At 34.1% G+C, this 18,135-nt stretch overlaps 1 protein-coding gene across 1 annotated transcript; it reads right to left on the reverse strand.

Annotated features, from left to right (window-relative positions):
- Positions 1–1,749: 1,749 nt before the first annotated feature.
- On the reverse strand, positions 1,750–18,051 carry LOC123673779 (indole-3-acetaldehyde oxidase-like). Its single transcript, XM_045608459.1, has 20 exons — positions 17,864–18,051; positions 15,391–15,495; positions 15,172–15,332; positions 13,872–14,376; positions 13,345–13,568; positions 12,937–13,039; positions 12,759–12,886; positions 12,246–12,533; positions 9,548–9,716; positions 9,327–9,445; positions 8,952–9,258; positions 8,046–8,229; positions 7,303–7,685; positions 6,813–7,000; positions 6,019–6,177; positions 5,829–5,957; positions 3,980–4,110; positions 2,966–3,318; positions 2,556–2,669; positions 1,750–1,995 (listed from the first exon to the last, which is right to left on the reverse strand). The coding sequence occupies exons 2-20, from the start codon at positions 15,482–15,484 to the stop codon at positions 1,928–1,930; spliced, it is 3,807 nt and encodes a 1,268-aa protein (XP_045464415.1). The 5' UTR covers positions 15,485–15,495; positions 17,864–18,051; the 3' UTR covers positions 1,750–1,927.
- Between the last annotated feature and the right edge of the window lie 84 nt (positions 18,052–18,135).

Raw genomic sequence — 18,135 nt, forward strand, 5'->3', positions numbered from 1 at the left:
ATTTACAATCGTTGTTCAGGCGTGAGTCCATTCATGATGAATTGCCAAACCAAACTGAGAATAAATCAGTTGACAGCTGTTAAATCGGTCGCCATCTTGAACAGTAATGCCAACTTAAAGTGATATACCTCGAAAAAAAACACCCGTTACAAATGTATCAAATGTGTTCCAGCTACTTACAATTTTTACTTACATTTCGAATATAACTTTCGCTTAATTTTGAAAGGAACACTCCGAACATTTTTCTGAATGTGATGTAGAATAAGGTAAAGAATAGGATTCATGAACATTTTTTTATTGTAGATCGCTAAGGCGATTTTTAATAACCATTTTCGAATAATTGAGCTTTAAATCTTGTAAGTAATCTTGTAAGTGAATCTTGTGAGCTGGAACACACTGAATAGTTCACCAAATTCAACAATACCAATAAACAATACTTTTTATAGTAACTCATATTAATAACCAACTTCATGTTTCCGATTATGCGAAAACTTTTCCTTTTTTCTCATTTTTAGTTCCCTAAAATGAGAAAAAAGTTCTCTTTCTCATTTAAAGACAAACTTGTAGAGAAATTGATTTACCTAGGTTTTAACCTGATTATCCCCTTGTTCAAGGCAGTGATCTCTGATTGTATATCTGATCACTATAAATATATCACAAAGGAATATATATGTAGAGAGCGATTAAAGTGGCGTGGCATAAACTTGACTCATTTTATACAAGGTGTCTCAAAACAAAAATTTATAAGTTAAAACCATTACCTGTTCCACGTTCTCTTCCGTTCTCAATAACCTTGGAAGGTCTAGTGTTGAAGCGGTCAAACCTTTTTACCCATTGGGAGGATAAATTCCCGCGCCCCTCCATAGATTTATGGAGACACCTATAGTATAATAAGATAACCATACATAGCTATTTTTCAAATAGGGTTGTGAAATATATTTCACATGTTCGTCATACGGCTGTATATTGATCACATTGTCAATATTTTATGAATTTTCTGCTGAACGCATTCTAACGAGCATTCAAATTCAAGAGTGCTGTGGAGAAATCAGAGTTTAGTTTCTGTGACAACGAGTATCACTTAGCTTGTACCATATCACCAACATTTTGTTCAAATACTTCGAATCGGGAAAGAATATGGTACAAGCTAAGCGCTACTCACACTCACAGAAAATCAACTCTAATTTCTTCACATCACTCTTGACCATGAATTTTAATGAACGCTCGTTATCAGTTCCCGCTACGGAGCATATGCTACGAAGTGGTCACCATCTTTGGTAGCGAATTTATTTTATGCTACTTTTTGGTAACATGTTGAGTAACTGACATAAGTGACAGTTGTGGTAGTAATTTTGGGACGGAATGTAAATATAGGTATACGTTTATTAACATTCTGAAATGTTATTCCGAATGAATTTCCCATATATTGAAGAATAAAAAGTAATTATACCGAAAGCAAACTTGGAAATAAAAATCGATATTATAACAGAAAATTATCTCTCATCCTACGTAACCTTTAAGAATGACCCACAGAACCTACTGCTGTCAAGAAAAGGAGCAACCCATCCAGTAGAGAATACTAAACTAACGTTACCAAACTGATACCTCTCAGTAACGGAGCTACTTAGGCTACCGATCTTTCTGCTGAACATACGCGTTCAGCAGAAACATTGATGAAATTAAATATGAACGGATAGATAAAATGAAATAAGTTCTGAAATAGTGTTCATATTTCTATAGAAAAAATAATGAGTTTCTTGAATATGTTTACTATATTATGAAAATGAAAGAATTACAACCATAACATTGAATTGAAATTAATTAAATATAAAAAATAGACATGTTTTCCATTCCTTGTTACGTAAATGTTGAAAAATTGATATATAAAAATATGAAATAGAAAATATTTCTGGTAATTTCCTCTTGTTCATAACGTGTACTGTTTATAATCATTGAGACAATTCATGAAAGTATTCTCCACTGTAGTCGGTCCATCTGTAAGGAATAAATATTGATATCAAACATTGCTTAATAATTTGAAATTATTCGTGATAATTTTCAGGTAACCAAAAAAATTCTTATAGTTTTGATAGAAACATATAAACATTTTTAATGAAATTCATTGATTAAGTAGATAATCATCGATCGTTATGATTTTTGTGTACCGGATTTTAGAATTGGCCTCCACTGCGACGGTTGCAGCACAATGTCCTCTTCACGAAAATTTCATTGACCAATTCGCACATTTGCTGCTGGATATTCTCGATAACTTCACGAATTATTCAATCTTAAAGGTCTTGAAGCTATTGTGGATCATTCGGCATAGAACTTATCTTTGACGTGGCCTCAAGTTCAGTTGGTTCCAAGTTTGTACCTATTCATGGAGCAAACGGCTCCGATTTCTCAAAGTATTTTGTTATAACAAAGTAGCGGGGGAGAAGAAATTAAATAAAAAGCTGATAAAATTACCCGAAGAGAAAATCGATAGCAATCTGTGTCAGTATTCTTGCACGAACTTTTTTGGTGTTATGAGACCACAATTCTGAAATACTTACCGAAGAAGAAATACGTAGGTTCAGATGGATCTGCATCTTTCCTTGATGAACCCACAGCGTTCCTTATGGCTAGGGGTACACTAATTGACATGCATAATGGAGGCTCACCAACAGCTTGAAAATAAAAAAAAATTTTCATCACAGTTTGGTCGAGATTCAGAGATTGAAAATCTGATGGTAAAAATAAAAACTGATGATGACCCAGAAGTCGAAACACCTCAAATGCATGGCATTATTTTATAAATAAAAAAAATTGATGAGTTGGTAAATGCTAAGCATGATAATGACTGAAACTGGGATTGCATTGGCATACATAAAGGATGTAGCACTCTTAAGAGCCATACATACGTTTTTCAATAATAAATTTCTTTATTCCCAAATTAGAAATTATGCATTTCCAAAATGTTCACCTTTTGATTGCAGTACTCCTACTGGGTTTGGGTTATCTTTAGGAAATTTGATCCTGAAATCAATTGGTATGTCTTTCGCTCCTGGAGGTTTGTAAGTCCAAGTGTTATTTGTCAACATTTTGCCATTGTTTTTGTCGAAAATCAACTTTTCTGTGATATAATATCCTAAACCCATGATGAATGCACCCTCTACTTGTCCTATGTCAATGTATGGACTTAAGCAAGTACCAGTGTCTTCTATTAAGTCAACTCTAGTTATCTGGTGTTGACCAGTCAATATATCCACTTCAACTTCAGCTGCACATGCACCATAAATATAGTATTCTTCCAAAAATGGCGATTTTGGTGAGTACCTGTAAATGAGGATATTACAGGAAAGATATTGAAATACAGTTATGAATAAAGTGCCATACTAAAACTCATCAAAAATGAAATTAATGAGCTGTTGATTTATCCTCATGGCAGGTGAACTAGTTATTTAATAGACTATAGTTTAAACTAAAAATCATATATATTTTGATTCATTATTTCTATTAACCAGCCTTCGATATCAGTTGGAATATACAGGGTGGCCACTTTTTTCAATGGGATTGTATTGGTAACTTTTAAACCATAAGAGTTAGGAGGTCGGTCAAATGGAGAAAAAGTTGCATGCATAGAAGCATTATCAAGCAGTTCAAACAAATCGAGATTATCAGGGCCGGTTTTCGAGATATCATAAGAAAAGTAAATTATGTTATTTTGATTTTTCTTTTTTCCCACTTTATTTCGAATATTATAAAAAAATGTTACAGAAATTTTTTATTCGACAGTAAATTATTCTCAATTTGACGTAATCAGATTTCGTATCCAACGTTTCGTACTCTCTGGGCCACCCTCAACCTCATTTTTTTCAATACGGAGCTGCATATTTTATGACATTTTTCGAAATAACTTTTAAGATTGGATTCAACGATATATCATACAATGTTTCGAATGGATAACCCGTCCAATTGATGTTTTTGGATCACTTACTGAGCAGTTGCTGTTAGAAGTACATAATCGGCAAACCCTGCTTGTACTAGTTCTTCCCAAGTCTGTGGAGTATCTTCTTTTCTATAAGGCTTCAGTCGCCTTAACACCTCTTCACATGCTTGACTAACACCCTTTAATCAAAAACGTTAATTAACTGGTAAACATAAATAATTAATTAATTGTGATGGCATACAATTTCGAGACTCATAATTTAATATAAAAATAAAAGTATCTACTGCATATTATAAAGTGTATTGAAAAAAATCCATTATTTTTGCATTGAAAACATGGCTTCAATCACTACAGTCAAAATGATCCAATTTAGGTCGAATATACGCTGTTTTGTTCGATAACTTGTATCTATTTTAAAGGTAATATCATTATGGTTCTTCCATAGAAGCTCTCGTCCCTATTGGCAAAAAATTAAGACAATCGATTTTCACTAGACTCTGTTGAAGCGAATTATTCACCAACAAAATTGTACACCATGGACAGGAACATATGACAATCACTTGGTGTCAAGTACGGACTATAAGGTGCATAAGAACCTCCCAACCAAGCTCCCGGAGCTTCTGGCAAGGCACTATCGATGTGTGTTGGCCTGGCGTGGTTCTGATGGCACAAAATTCCTCTCCTATTGGCCAAAACTGGCCACTTCTGGGCGATTACTTCTTTCAGACGGTTCAATTGTTGACAGTAGAGTTCCGAGTTAACAGTTGTGTCGTAGGGGAGCAGCTCATAATAGATAATTTCCTGCCAATTCCACCAAATACACTGCAAAACCGTACTGGCCGTCAATCCTAGCTTGGCTACCGTTTATCCCGGCTTACCTCGTTTCGACCACGACCGTTTTCGCTTGACGTTGTCGTAAGTGATCCACTTTTTATCACCAGTCACCAACCGCATCAAAAATGGATCGATTTCGTTGCGATTCGCAGTTGAAAATTAGGTCCATAAGGTTTTTTTTTTTTTTCATTAACTCGTGTGATACTCATACATTGAGCTTCCTTCTGAGAGCAGTCTGATGCAAATGGTTTCAAACGGTTTTTTGTGCACAATCTTAGCTTTTGGGCAAACGAAACAGTGCTTACATGACAGTCGGACTGGACAATGTCCATGATTTTATCGACATTTTCGACAATTTATTGTGAGTGAAGCATCTTTGACATCGAAATTACCGGAAGAGTCTCAACGAAACTCAAACACTATTTAAAATTTCAGCAGCCTCTGGCTTGAATTTTCACTTTTATCGAATAAAAACTGTAAAATATAGCGTATTTTTTATTTGCTAGTGTTCATCTTTGACGGGCGTTCAAACTAAAATGATTCACTTAATCACAACACTGTCAGAAAAGTTTTGGTCTAATGCAATCTAGTGTAACCCGATCGTACTTAAACGACGCCAGATACATATAATTAAATCTGTTTTTTAGAAAAATAATGGATTTCTTTTTACTACACCTAATATTATTATTTTCTTTCAACGGAAAAAAAAAATTATGAATGACGGGATTCGGAGACGGGGTCATTCGTCATCCGACATACGAATATATGTTCAAAATATCCATAATAAGAAATCCATAACTTTAAAACTATGGGTTCTAGAACTTTGCGGTAAAAAATATTCATATTCAGTATCATCGCAGCTATTAGTTGAAAGTTATAAAATATACTTCATAATATACTTCATAATGAAAAATGTAAAAAGAGTTTATTGATATGGACACATCCTTGCGAAGGATGATGGATCAGGGAGGAAGAGTCTTGAGTCGGTATAACAACTAACTTAGTTAGTGTTAGTACTCAACTTAACGCGAATAGTTATTATAGATTCTGAGGCGGTACTCACATAGCACACTGCTTCTGAAGTCCAACTTCCTCCTGTTATATAACTGTTGGCAGAAACCATATTATCACTTGGAATAACATTCACTTTTTCTAATGGTATTTGGAATTTATAAGCACAAACTTGAGCGGCCTACGACATAAATTCCGTAATTATAGTCTCCTAATAATAACAGATGATGACCCAAAACTACCTTGGTATTGATACCCTGTCCAACTTCGATGCCTCCATGGCTTATGGTCACACTGCCATCTACATGATAAACAGAAATTGTTGCCATGATTGGTCCTTCCAGTTCATACAACCAAGCCATCGGGACAATAGATATTCCTCTTTTCTTCCATCTATTTTTCTGGTACAAGTTTTGAGTATAGAATATATCTCTAAATTCAAGACAAATTATACAAACTGACAAAGAAACTGCAGCACCCAGAAAGAACTGTTTAAATTTCAATTTTTTTTTGATAAAACATAAATAGTATAACAAGAAGTAAATGATTGAATTTGGAGAAAAAGATCGTTAAGGTTTTTTCATGTAAACAATTTTTGTTACTTAAATATTGTAGTTTTGTGCAAGGTTTTTAAATTTTACAATAGGAGGAGATCCAAAGTCGATGTTCAATTGTCGTTAAAATGCCTAGAGCACGTGTATGTGGAATTTACGCTAAATTGACCTCATATATAAATTTCTATTGTGGATAAGGCAGTAGAGAAAGATGGATAAAAAACTGGAGATGAAAAAACAAATAATAGACCTTATTCATTTTGTCTTTCGATGTTGCTTATTCAATGTAAGTAGATATGCAGGAAATTGAATGAGATTCATCATGATCATATTCAAAAATTTTTTCAACCTCGATCGAGGCCTATATGGCGCAGAAAAAAAAGAGAAAAAATCCCTGAAATAATAGTAGCCTTATTATGATATTTATGTTCAAAAATATATTTGTTGTTGATGAAATTAGATATTTTCATATTTAGATATACCTCGTTGAAATCTTCTATAGCTATCTTCCTTTCATCTACGTCAGCCCATTCTTTCAAATCGCCTAGATAATCGTACAGTTTTCTTCTCGTTGTGATGTTGTTTAGTCTCACATCTAAAGAATCCAACTCCAGAACATGTGCGATATGTTCCATAACAGCTTCCATGAATCCCAATCCATCAGATGAACCTGTTACAACAAATTTATATTTAATATTATCTGTGACATAGTATCCTATTATCAATTAGAAATATTATATGTTTGAAAGAATGTTTTGTGTAAAATGTAAATGAGGGGTTGGGACAGAGTAAGTCTCTGCTGTAGGACATAGATGATCCTTTCGACTGAGCTTCTGAGAGATGTTACTGAGTCTAAGTAGTGTCAAGTATACAATTATATACTTACTGAATATCATAAACATAATCAGTACTGTATTGAATCAAATACTATGAACATCACAGAATGAATCCACTACGAATAATAGCACTCACCTGGTGATCTACACCATGTGTAAGCTGGGCTATCAGTTTTAGCACGAAAATAATCAAAATTAAAAGCTTCGTTGTCATAGTTCCCATTCAACGTGTTGAAGATATAATCGTAGCAATTCTTTTCATTTCCGCCAACACCATGGTCACCATACATCTGACAGTTTAGATATTGTATTCTCCCTCCATCGTTGACACCAACTTCGTAATCCACAGAAAATGGAAATCTCTTTCCGATGAAGCCCATATTCTCTTTCAGGGTCAGGGATATTCTCACTGGTCTCTTGAGTAGCCATGCAGCTAAACCAGCGGCGCAGGATATTATGTTGTTCCTAGATATTTTTGCTCCAAAACCACCACCCAGTCTTCGCACATTGATACGGATTCTGAGGAGGGAAAGTCACAAAATAATAAGGTATTTGGTTTGATGTAGGAAAATGTAACGCGGCTTAAATATTCAATACAGTCATTTCTCGAATAGGTACAAATGCAAATCCACTCTAGAATTCCTTTGAGCAACTGAGTGATTTTCTAATTGGCGTCGAAAAAGATAAATCACCCACTGACCTCTAGTTTTAAGTGGTACTTAGAAGGCAAATCCGAAAGTGACATTGCTATGAAATGTCGTTGGAGAATGGATGTGAAAAAATTAAGGACTTATAACTTTAGAATACAACAAGAATTCAACTTATAACTTCCAACAATGAGAAAATCTGCTTGAGTATGCATTTCAACGAACTACATACTTGTTATGAGGCACATTCAGAACTTTGGCTATGCCTATTTGGACTGCATCCATCCACTGTGTAGAGGGGTACACTTCTAAACCATCTTCGCTAGGAATAGCAAGACAACACTGTAACTCCATATGAAAATGATACTGTCCTGTTAGATCATACCGCCCTTTTATCTTATGCTTGACATCATCACCTATAATACAAATTGCTCATATTTTATCAATGGGAATTTCTGGAGAGAGATAAATACTTTTACGAAAGAGAATTGATCAGGAAAAGACAGTGATATAGATTTTTGTTCTTGACTTATTATAATAGAGTAAAGAAAATAGTGAACTTGTTTGTTTATTGTGCAATGACTCTATCTGCCCGAGAGGTGGCGTTATGGGCGTCGCGCCACACTCTACTACGGCCCGTCGGGTTTATGAGGCTCGCCGCGTTGCAGCAGAGTCACCTCTCTACAATGGTATGAGAGGGTGTGTTTTAGACAGAGATCACTGGATTGCCTAATTAAAGAGTCCATCGGCGATCTCAAGACAAAATACGAATAATCCTTAGGGAGAGGGCGCACCTATGTAAATTTGGCTCGAAAACATCTCGCCAAAATTGATTTCAATTATCAAAACTCATTTGAACAATATTGAAAACCTCCCGGAATTTTCATAATCATATTTTAATTGTTGAGAAGTCATGACTTATTGAATATGTAAATCTTATACTAACACTTTCATGAAAGTAATATTCAGTACACTGAGTAAAGGATACTGCTCACACTAACTTATAATTCTTTACATTATGTCTCAATCAACCTTCATCATACGTTTCTGTAGTATATATGTGGTAATAAAGTGACGACCTTACCAATATTGAATAAACCTTATCAATATTGTATGTTATCAAAAACAATTTACTTACCAGTTTTGACTGGTTTTTGTTCTTTCTCTTTAATCAATCTATCAGTTGCCTTAGCTTTCAAAATATCTCTGATGGTTACCAAAGGTGCTTCTTTCGTAGGGGTATATTCTACCTCGATCAAATCAACGGCATCCTGAAGGATCTCTCTATTGGTCGCTACGAGTAACCCTATTGGCTGCTGATTATATTCAACTACTTTGTCACAAAATAGTCTCTCAACTATTCCAAATCCCAGCTCTTTGGGAAAGAAATTATTCTCCCCAGGTATATCATCTTTAGTGAATAATCTCACCACTCCTTTCATAGCCTAAAAGTTGATTAATTACCAAAGCTGATTATTTCGGGTAATGCAAGTCATAAATATGAACAACTCACCAAAGCCTTTTTAGCATTTATCTTTATTATTTTTGAATTCGGTTTTGCATCTGCCAAAACAAATTTCCCATAAAGCTGATGTGGATGGTCTGGTATATCATCGATATATTGGGCTTGACCTTGAATAAATTTCAATGACTCATGTTCATGCAATTGAATAAATGCTCCATATAAACTATAAGATTATGCTATCTGGTGGGAAAATGTTTCAAAAATATTACCTGTTGTTTGCGCCAAAGCTTCAAGTTTTGGGATTGCTTTTGTTAATGGATATAATGACTCACTGGTTTCATAGTCTTGAACACCATTAGATACTGGTCTCTTCAAACGAGCTCCACCACTTTTATTCTTAGGGTTCAACTCATCTTCAGGAGCCAAATTAAGTATAGCCTAAAATGAATACATAATAAATCAAACTCGGAAAAACAATACCATTGAAATATTTTTTTCAAGGTACAGGAAATTTCCAACCTGAACTACTTGAAATATTATGGATATGGCTTGGTTTAAGACCTTGGGCATAGGCTGAGTATTCAACTCAAGTAGTTTAGAAAGGGAATTTGACGAAGAGAATTAAGCTAGGTTGACATGGCTAGTGGATCACAGCTGTGGTTCAAGAATACATGGAAAACGACCCGTGTCAACGGAACAGTCGTGCAAATATTCACGAAATGAACGATTTATCCTAGTTGACACGGGTAGTGAAGCACAAGCGAGGTTAGTTATGTGTGGAGATCGACTCGTGTCAACGGAGGAGTTGTGAAACTATTCTCGACGGTTTCGAAGGCGGCACGAACGTAAAATGGGATATCAAACATGTTAGATATTTAACGTGTTCCGTGGTCTTGGAGCGACCATAGTGAAAGTAGACAAGGGTTATTTTCGTTTTTTTTGTACTGAATTGAGCTGTACTAGGTTTGTGATACTTTGTTAGATTGATTTTTTTTTTTGTTGTTATTGGGATTCAACGGATGAAATAAATTTTTGCTACATATGAATATTACAGAATTCAATTAAAAGCTAGGCCAGCACTCTTTCATAAATTTTTTTGGTTTCACAGGAATACTCAAAAATTAGAAAAATCTCATCCCAGCACATCTGTATTTCGATTTTTCTTATGAAAATTTGTGTAAAAATTGTACTGCACTTATGGGAACTTGTGGCCGTGACATTCCCGTAAAAAAAATTGAAGTTAGTCCTGCACTTTCGTTTTTTTTCGGCGAAAATTGCTTCAGATACTTTTGCTACATTTGTGCAGTTGTCTTGTTATGGTCAGATTTTCAGAAATAACCCTACTTTTTCTTCAAAGGATGGAAATCAGTTATCAGTAAATTGTTTGAAAATCTGACAGACATCAGTCAGCAGAAATATGTATGTAGCCCAACTATACAGGGTGAGTCTTTGCTGGTATACATATATTTGAACCGAAGATTCCCGAGGTCGAAAGAACACTTTTTTTTTACTATTTCTTCCGATTCGTTTTTTTTCTCACTTAATAGTATACCGGACTTGGATGCAATTTCATGTTCGGAAAAGATGATGTCAGTAAAAACCATATTTATTTCCACCAATTCCATTCCATTTTCGAGATATAACTGAAAATAACATTTTTTTTATGGATTTTCAACAGCTCATATTTTTTCAACCGATCCGATTCGGAAAATTGGTAAAGGAAAAAAGTATTTCCTTTGACGTCAGGAATTTTCGATTGAAATATGTGTACAAATCCAAGACATCAAAGTGTATAAAACAATTCTCGGTCAAAAAGACCAAAACTGGTTCAACTTCTTCTAATTTTATGTTTTTGATTAATTTCTTGTGGAAATTTCTACGGAATACCTACCTTTACATGGGTGTAGCACAATTTTCCGATGTGAGTAAAGTTGACCCAGCACATTTGGATTTTCGATTTTTTTTCGAAAATCAAAAGGTGCTGGACCAACTTTCCACACAGTGTTGCCAGTGATACTGATTTTTTTTATTTTCTACATATGAGGGAAAAACTTCGATTCGTTTTTTTTTCTCACTTAGTATACCACACTTTGAGGCGATAGTAGAGTGACTACTCTTCAAAATTTGAAATTATTCGGTCGATTAGTTAAGGAGTTATTGAACTGTGAAATTTCACTTATGAAATTAACATCACCCATTTGCTATATACAGCAAATGACGATCTTGATATGAGTCCTCCATGATGACCTCCATTTATGTATCCATTTGTCGCATTCTTCCCGGGATACCCTGCATATAGCCTAACTATATAAAAATATTCTCAGACAAAATTTTTGTGAAAATATTAACGGCAAGAGAAAACGAAAAAGCGAGATTCCTTGGATGAAAAAAATCCTATGAAAATAGAGCCACAAACGTTTTGCGATTGATCAACAAAAATCACATGTTTAGAAATTCGGAATGAGATTTAATTCGGTCATAAACAACAGGCAGGAATACAGACAAAGTTAATTCCCATCAAAAAGGAGCCGCATCATTGTCATAAATATCTAGATTGACGCAGAAAGACATGTGCAGTCATCAGGGCTGGTCGGCATCCCTTTGTGCCGACGAAGAAACAACATAAATTTGCCAAATAGGTTCTGGAGATACGAATATACCTCATTTCGTCGCCCGTGAAAAATGCGTGAAATCATCGAACGCAATGCACTACCCACGAACCCACGTCAACCTATCTTTAAGTTGTGAATTAGGAATCTTTGTAACATTTCGTAGCTAACCGTTGGAACTACTATTACTCTATTTTAGCTAGGAAGCCCCAGCAGTTTATATTTCGATTTACGATAATGTAGATTGGATTATGTAAAGTACCAAGAGTATTTTAGTATCTGCTCTTTTAAAATGTATTTGCATTATAAAAATATTGAATTGTGAAGATCGAGACAAGAGTTAAAATTAGGGTTATACCTTGTAGAATAAAGCTATCGCAAGCTGTTTTCTGAATTCTGGCTCAGGCTCTGGTGGATTAACATCTGGTTGAAGTTCCTCTGAAAGTTTTTCAAAGGCTCCTTGTAAGGTGTCGTCGTCGAATAGTTTCTTTCCTATTAGGTACTTCTCTGTTTTTGTTGCGTGTATAAAGCTTGGATTGATGTTTCCAAAAATTATTCGTGCGTTTTTAACCATATCTTCCGAGTTCATTTCGAACAGAAACCCTGCGTTCACTAAAGCATGGGCATTTTGAGCCCTAGGCATTATCTGAAAATCATGAAACCATCGAATTATATAGAATGATTTTCAAAATGAAATACATAGCCATTAGTCATGCAACATGGAAATTGCAAATATTTCATTCATCACAATATCACTACTTTGAAAGTGGTTTATTTCGATCTTTTCAGAATAATACAGGAATTTATACCGAATGTAGGTAGTTCTTCAAAATCGACGAAAATTGTTGAGTTTTTTATGATTTTCGCTCACCTTGAAAGTTTCGTATTTGTGATAATTTGTCAAAGCTTTCAGTTGGATTGTTTTGATAACCTTCTTCTTCATTTCAAATTTGAGAAATTCTGCCAATGTTTTATTGACCTCCGTTCCATTTGTGTCAACTGTTGAATTGCATAAATTATTATCTATGAGATCAATCATATTCGCTCACCTATGACTAATCTAGCACCAAAAGTCTCTAGCAGTAGGAATATATCTGATGGGAATTCGTTATGTAAATGCTTGAGCATCAAATTTCCAGCAATTGTACCAATCTGGAATGATAATTTATTGAATCCTTTAGGCATCACTAACAAAAGATATATTGGACGAAATAATTAGAACAGAAAGAATACAATAATATTTTAAGAACTGGCTGAAGAACCCCAGGTCTTTCAGATTTTATGCTCAAATGAAACTTTTTTATCGAAATATAATGAAAACATTGATCATCCAAAAAGTATTCAATACCAATCTAACTAATTTCCTACATTGAATATCTTTGAAAATTTTGAATTTCAACAATGGTTGAAAAACCATTGGTATTTCGTTGAAAAATTTATGAGATTTTTCCACTCACATTCCTCACAGCCACATGAGCGACCAGGTCAATGTGATCTGCTACAGCTTGCAAATATCCAAATTTTGGGTTCAAATTGGCTGTCTGTTTGAACAAATCCATGGTGTTAGATAAAGTGAAATTCGCCCCAAGTTTGAGTAAATCTTCTCCTAGTTCGTAAGATGTGAGTTCTTTCACATCGATGATATCCACATAGAATGAAGGAGTGGGTAGCTTATAAACTCCTGTAATAATATTGGATGTGTTAGTACATTTTCATTTCATGGTAAAACAAAATCATTGCAGGAATCAAGATCTAATAAACTGAAAATCGAATGGTCGGAATTATACTCTTGGTATTATAAGAATATAAGAAATAAGCATCTTCAATTTGCTATGACAATATTATTCCAATATATTCAAATTCGTATCTTCTTCTTCGTCCATTTATGGAGGGCATATTTCATCCTGATGAAATTAACTTCAGTTCTAAATTCAAAATTTTGTGGAAAGGTGCCCCTTATCCCATACTAAACAGAAAAGCTTACCTTTGCCAGTATTGCCTGCAACGAGCATATATGGTTGATCTCCAATTTTTTTTATAACATTCAAAAGATTCTTTAATGAAACAACTTTCAACCAGTTTGCTTCTCCATACTTAATTTCGTATTGACGATTCTTCATACACGACATTCCATTTTCTTTTATTGATTCCGCATCCACAATACAAAAATCCTCAATATCGGGATAAGTTCCCAATAGATCTGTGCAAGCATCCTTGCATAAAGATTTGAAAGCTGATAGTATCGGTCGATACCCTGTGCATCTACATATATTTCCTCCAAATGAGTTTTCAACTTCTTTCATGGTTGGTTTTCCATTTTTCGAAAGCGCGTACATATTCATAACCATGCCGGATGAGCAGAAACCACATTGGGTACCATTAAAGTTAGCCAAGGCCAGCTGGATGGGATTGTATTGTGTCAGAGGGCCACCAATGCCCTCTATCGTCTCGATTTTCCAGCCATAACATGTCAATATGGAAATGAGGCACTGTAAACAGGGATATTAATTATACTTCCTTGGAAAATCATTGTGTATTTTTATAGGATCTTTATACTGTTAATGTGGAAGGGTCATTGACTAACTCACCATATCAGTGGTTTACCTGAAGGGTACGATTTGTGCACCTTGTTTTTTGCCACAATATGACTAGCATGCTAGTTTTGAGTTAATTAACAGGTTTGGAGAGCTGACAGTTACATATCGAATGCAACAGGTATGTTTGGTGTTTCACTTCCATGAATAGATTATTGAACATTACGAAATATATCGAGTTGGAAAATGTCCGAATCATCAACTTGTTAGTGATTTATAATTTCATATTTATAGTTTCAGATAGAGAGTTTTGAGTGATTCACCCTTGAATCCCCTCCTTCTCCATACTTGTGGTATTTCAGGTTCCGGTTCACCTAGCCTAGCCTCTGACGTAGTCGCAGTTCTTTATATAGAATCGTTGGGCCCCCCTAGATCTCAACCAAGCTAGATAGCGGCATCTGAGGGTCGGTGGAAAAGAAAGGTGATAAGGATTTCGGGGGTCATGGAGAGAAAATGAGGATTCAACGTTGAACGTTTTCTGTGAATATATTGTTTTCTATAATTTTTACTTTTACTACCTTACAAAATTCCATTCGTCATGTACAAAATTCTAGGAAAGGATGTATACCCATCCTTTGTCAAAATATGTGTAAATTTGGTCATTGCAGGAGCGCCAGAGGCGAAATGATTGGCTACCAAAGTTGTACTGATACACGGAAAACCACGTGGTGGTAATCCCTCTAAACCTACCGAGTTGACAGCTAAAAACTTGTCCTCTTTGGGTTTTTTAACAGCTACCACGCAAGTTCCACAACCACCTTCATTACACATACGCTTTGTTCCCAATAAAAACATCTTTCGTCGTAGGTAGTCATTGAGGGTAGTTTTTGGACCTACATCTAATACGTTTACTGAAATGTTACTTATTATTGCATATTGTTATCGTAGGGACTTCGAAACTGAACTTACCTACATGTTGCAATCCTTGAATCGTAAATTCGATGGATGTTTTATCTTCGAGATCAAGATTCTCATTCTGATCACCCGTAAACCAACTTAACATTTTAAGATTTTCTGAAACATATGATAGAATTAATAAGTAACGATGTTCTTAAAATAATATACATTAGATTACGTTGTCGGATTCTGATATATTTTCAAATCCAAAATTTTACTATATCATTATGAATGTATATTATATGGAATGAAATATATTTATTTGAGTAATTCCCGATTAAATATGAAAATTTGAATATTTATTTATTTATTTATTTATTTAAATTAACGTGTCTCGACAGCTATGGTCATTGACACAAGATCACATTGAAAGTAGTCAATATTACATCAAAAAAGATTCAAATAATAGAGTACAGTTCATTATCTTTGAGAAATCGTATGGTTGCTTCGATCTGGGTGGGTGAATATTTGAAATCCGATATTTTTCTTAATTGTCGAATTTATAATGAGCAGAATATTTTTTATTTTCTGTATTTACCTCCTGAAATCCAAGGTTTGTCAACTTTTGCTCTCCTAGTGCCATCGATTGTTACACTTCGGTTGGCGCGCTTGAAGTTTGTTTTCTGAATTTAAGAATTTCTGATGTGTTTAGGTATTTATTTCAATATACAGGGTGTTTCCTAAACATGCGGCAAAAATTCAGGGGGTTGTTCCTTGGACTATTTTAAGCATGTTTTGTCCTTGGATGATTTTTGAAAAACCTTTGTTTCGAAGATACAGGGCGAACAACATTTTTCATATTTTTAAAATTAATAATAGTTTAAATAAAAATGCGTACCGCACTGTGTTTACTAAGTAGGTACAATTTATTTTTAAATTTGTTTAACAACATTCCAATTACTAAAAACGGCCAGTTTTTTGACTAAAAATTGATAAGTGCAGATGGTAAAGGAATACAGATTAAACACGGTTTTCATTTGAATTCGTTTTGTGATGTATTAGCAATTTTTAGTCAAAAAACTGGCCGTTTTTAGTAATTGGAATGTTGTTAAACAAATTTAAAAATAAATTGTACCTACTTAGTAAACACAGTGCGGCACGCATTTTTATTTAAACTATTATTAATTTTAAAAATATGAAAGATGTTGTTCGCCCTGTATCTTCGAAACAAAGAGGTTTTTCAAAAATCATCCAAGGACAAAACATGCTTAAAATAGTCCAAGGAACAACCCCCTGAATTTTTGCCGCATGTTTAGGAAACACCCTGTATATTGCGTTAATATGAAACGTTGAAACTGTGAAACTATGGGATAAAGGAATGCGTTCTTTGTGGAGAAACTCGCGAATTGGGTGAAATATCATATTATTGATATGTTTTCATTTCCGCGCGCTTCATGTCAAATTTGATATTTTATGTTGGGGACAAAATTTGCTTACTGAAAATGACATGTTCCCTATATCTATATTTATTACTCGATGATTTTGATGAAGCTTGACAACTTCAAGCCTCATGCAAAATTTTATTTTGATTGCATAACCAGAACCACACGAAATTCAGGAAGAATATCGAAAAAAGAAATAATTTTTTTTCCGTGATGTTGAGATTCAGTGTGGTATGAAATAAAAATTTGATGCTCATCACATCATGCATATAAAATTCAAGAAAAATATTTGAAAAGAAATATTCAATATTTCCCGGATAACGAATCAGATCGCGAAAATATTTTGAGTTCATATATAGAATAATCATTTCAAGCTTAGAGAGCTTTAAGCTTCAGAAAAATAGGAACTCAAACCGAATATCGAAAAATCAACATTCCACTGCCATTAGATTCCACTGAGTTGAGATTCTGTAAGTAAATATAAACTAACAATTTTAAGCTTTATGCAAAATTTCATGAAGTTCACGTATTTAGAAACATTCACGAAGAAGAAAAAAATTCAAGAAAAACATAACAAAACTTAAAAACATCAAAATCAGGAGCACCAAACGCACTCTTGAAGACCATATAACCCTATATAGATATACATGAGTTCTTCGAGGGTCCGGTTGGTGAATGAATGAACGAGCGCTCAAAAGCTGCTGACTTCACTTCAGTGCTTTCCCCATTTCATATTTATTCCTCTATGTTGGACTTTGGACTTGATATATTGTATTCAAAATCGTTGATTGCGATTATTTCAGGAAAAAAGATTTTTTGAATATTTCAATGAGTTCACCGTATAATTAATTCTTCTATTTATTTGTTAGACGTACTGTGACCTCAATATGTCCATATAATAATGTCAATAAATTCTTTGATTCAATCGTACCATCTATCTATTCTATACACATATTTTAGTTATTAGAATTCAATCAATTGGTTTCTTGAATAATGAAGAAAGCTGAATAGATGGATTGTACTGTTTTTCCAAAGACAATATGTATTTAATATAAGTAACCATTAAATTGACTCTGATTTTTTAAATTCAAACGATTACATACCTTTCAGTGTTAGAATTCACTTGTTATACTCTCAAATAGAAACGAATAAATTGAAAATAGACGAAACTTCTAGTATTCACATAAAGAACCTGTTTTTTCTCCATTAAAATCAATAGTTGGTGATTTACATAACGAGATTGTGTGTAATTCCTCTTTCATTTACCAGGACCGTCTTATCGATCGATACTTAGTCTTCAAATAAAAAATTCACTAGAATGTTTGGTAAAATCTGAAGTAATGATAAAATTGACAATTTTTTTCTTTTGTAGTCT

Source organism: Harmonia axyridis, chromosome 2 (assembly GCF_914767665.1).
Source record: "Harmonia axyridis chromosome 2, icHarAxyr1.1, whole genome shotgun sequence".
NCBI classification, from domain to species: domain Eukaryota; kingdom Metazoa; phylum Arthropoda; class Insecta; order Coleoptera; family Coccinellidae; genus Harmonia; species Harmonia axyridis.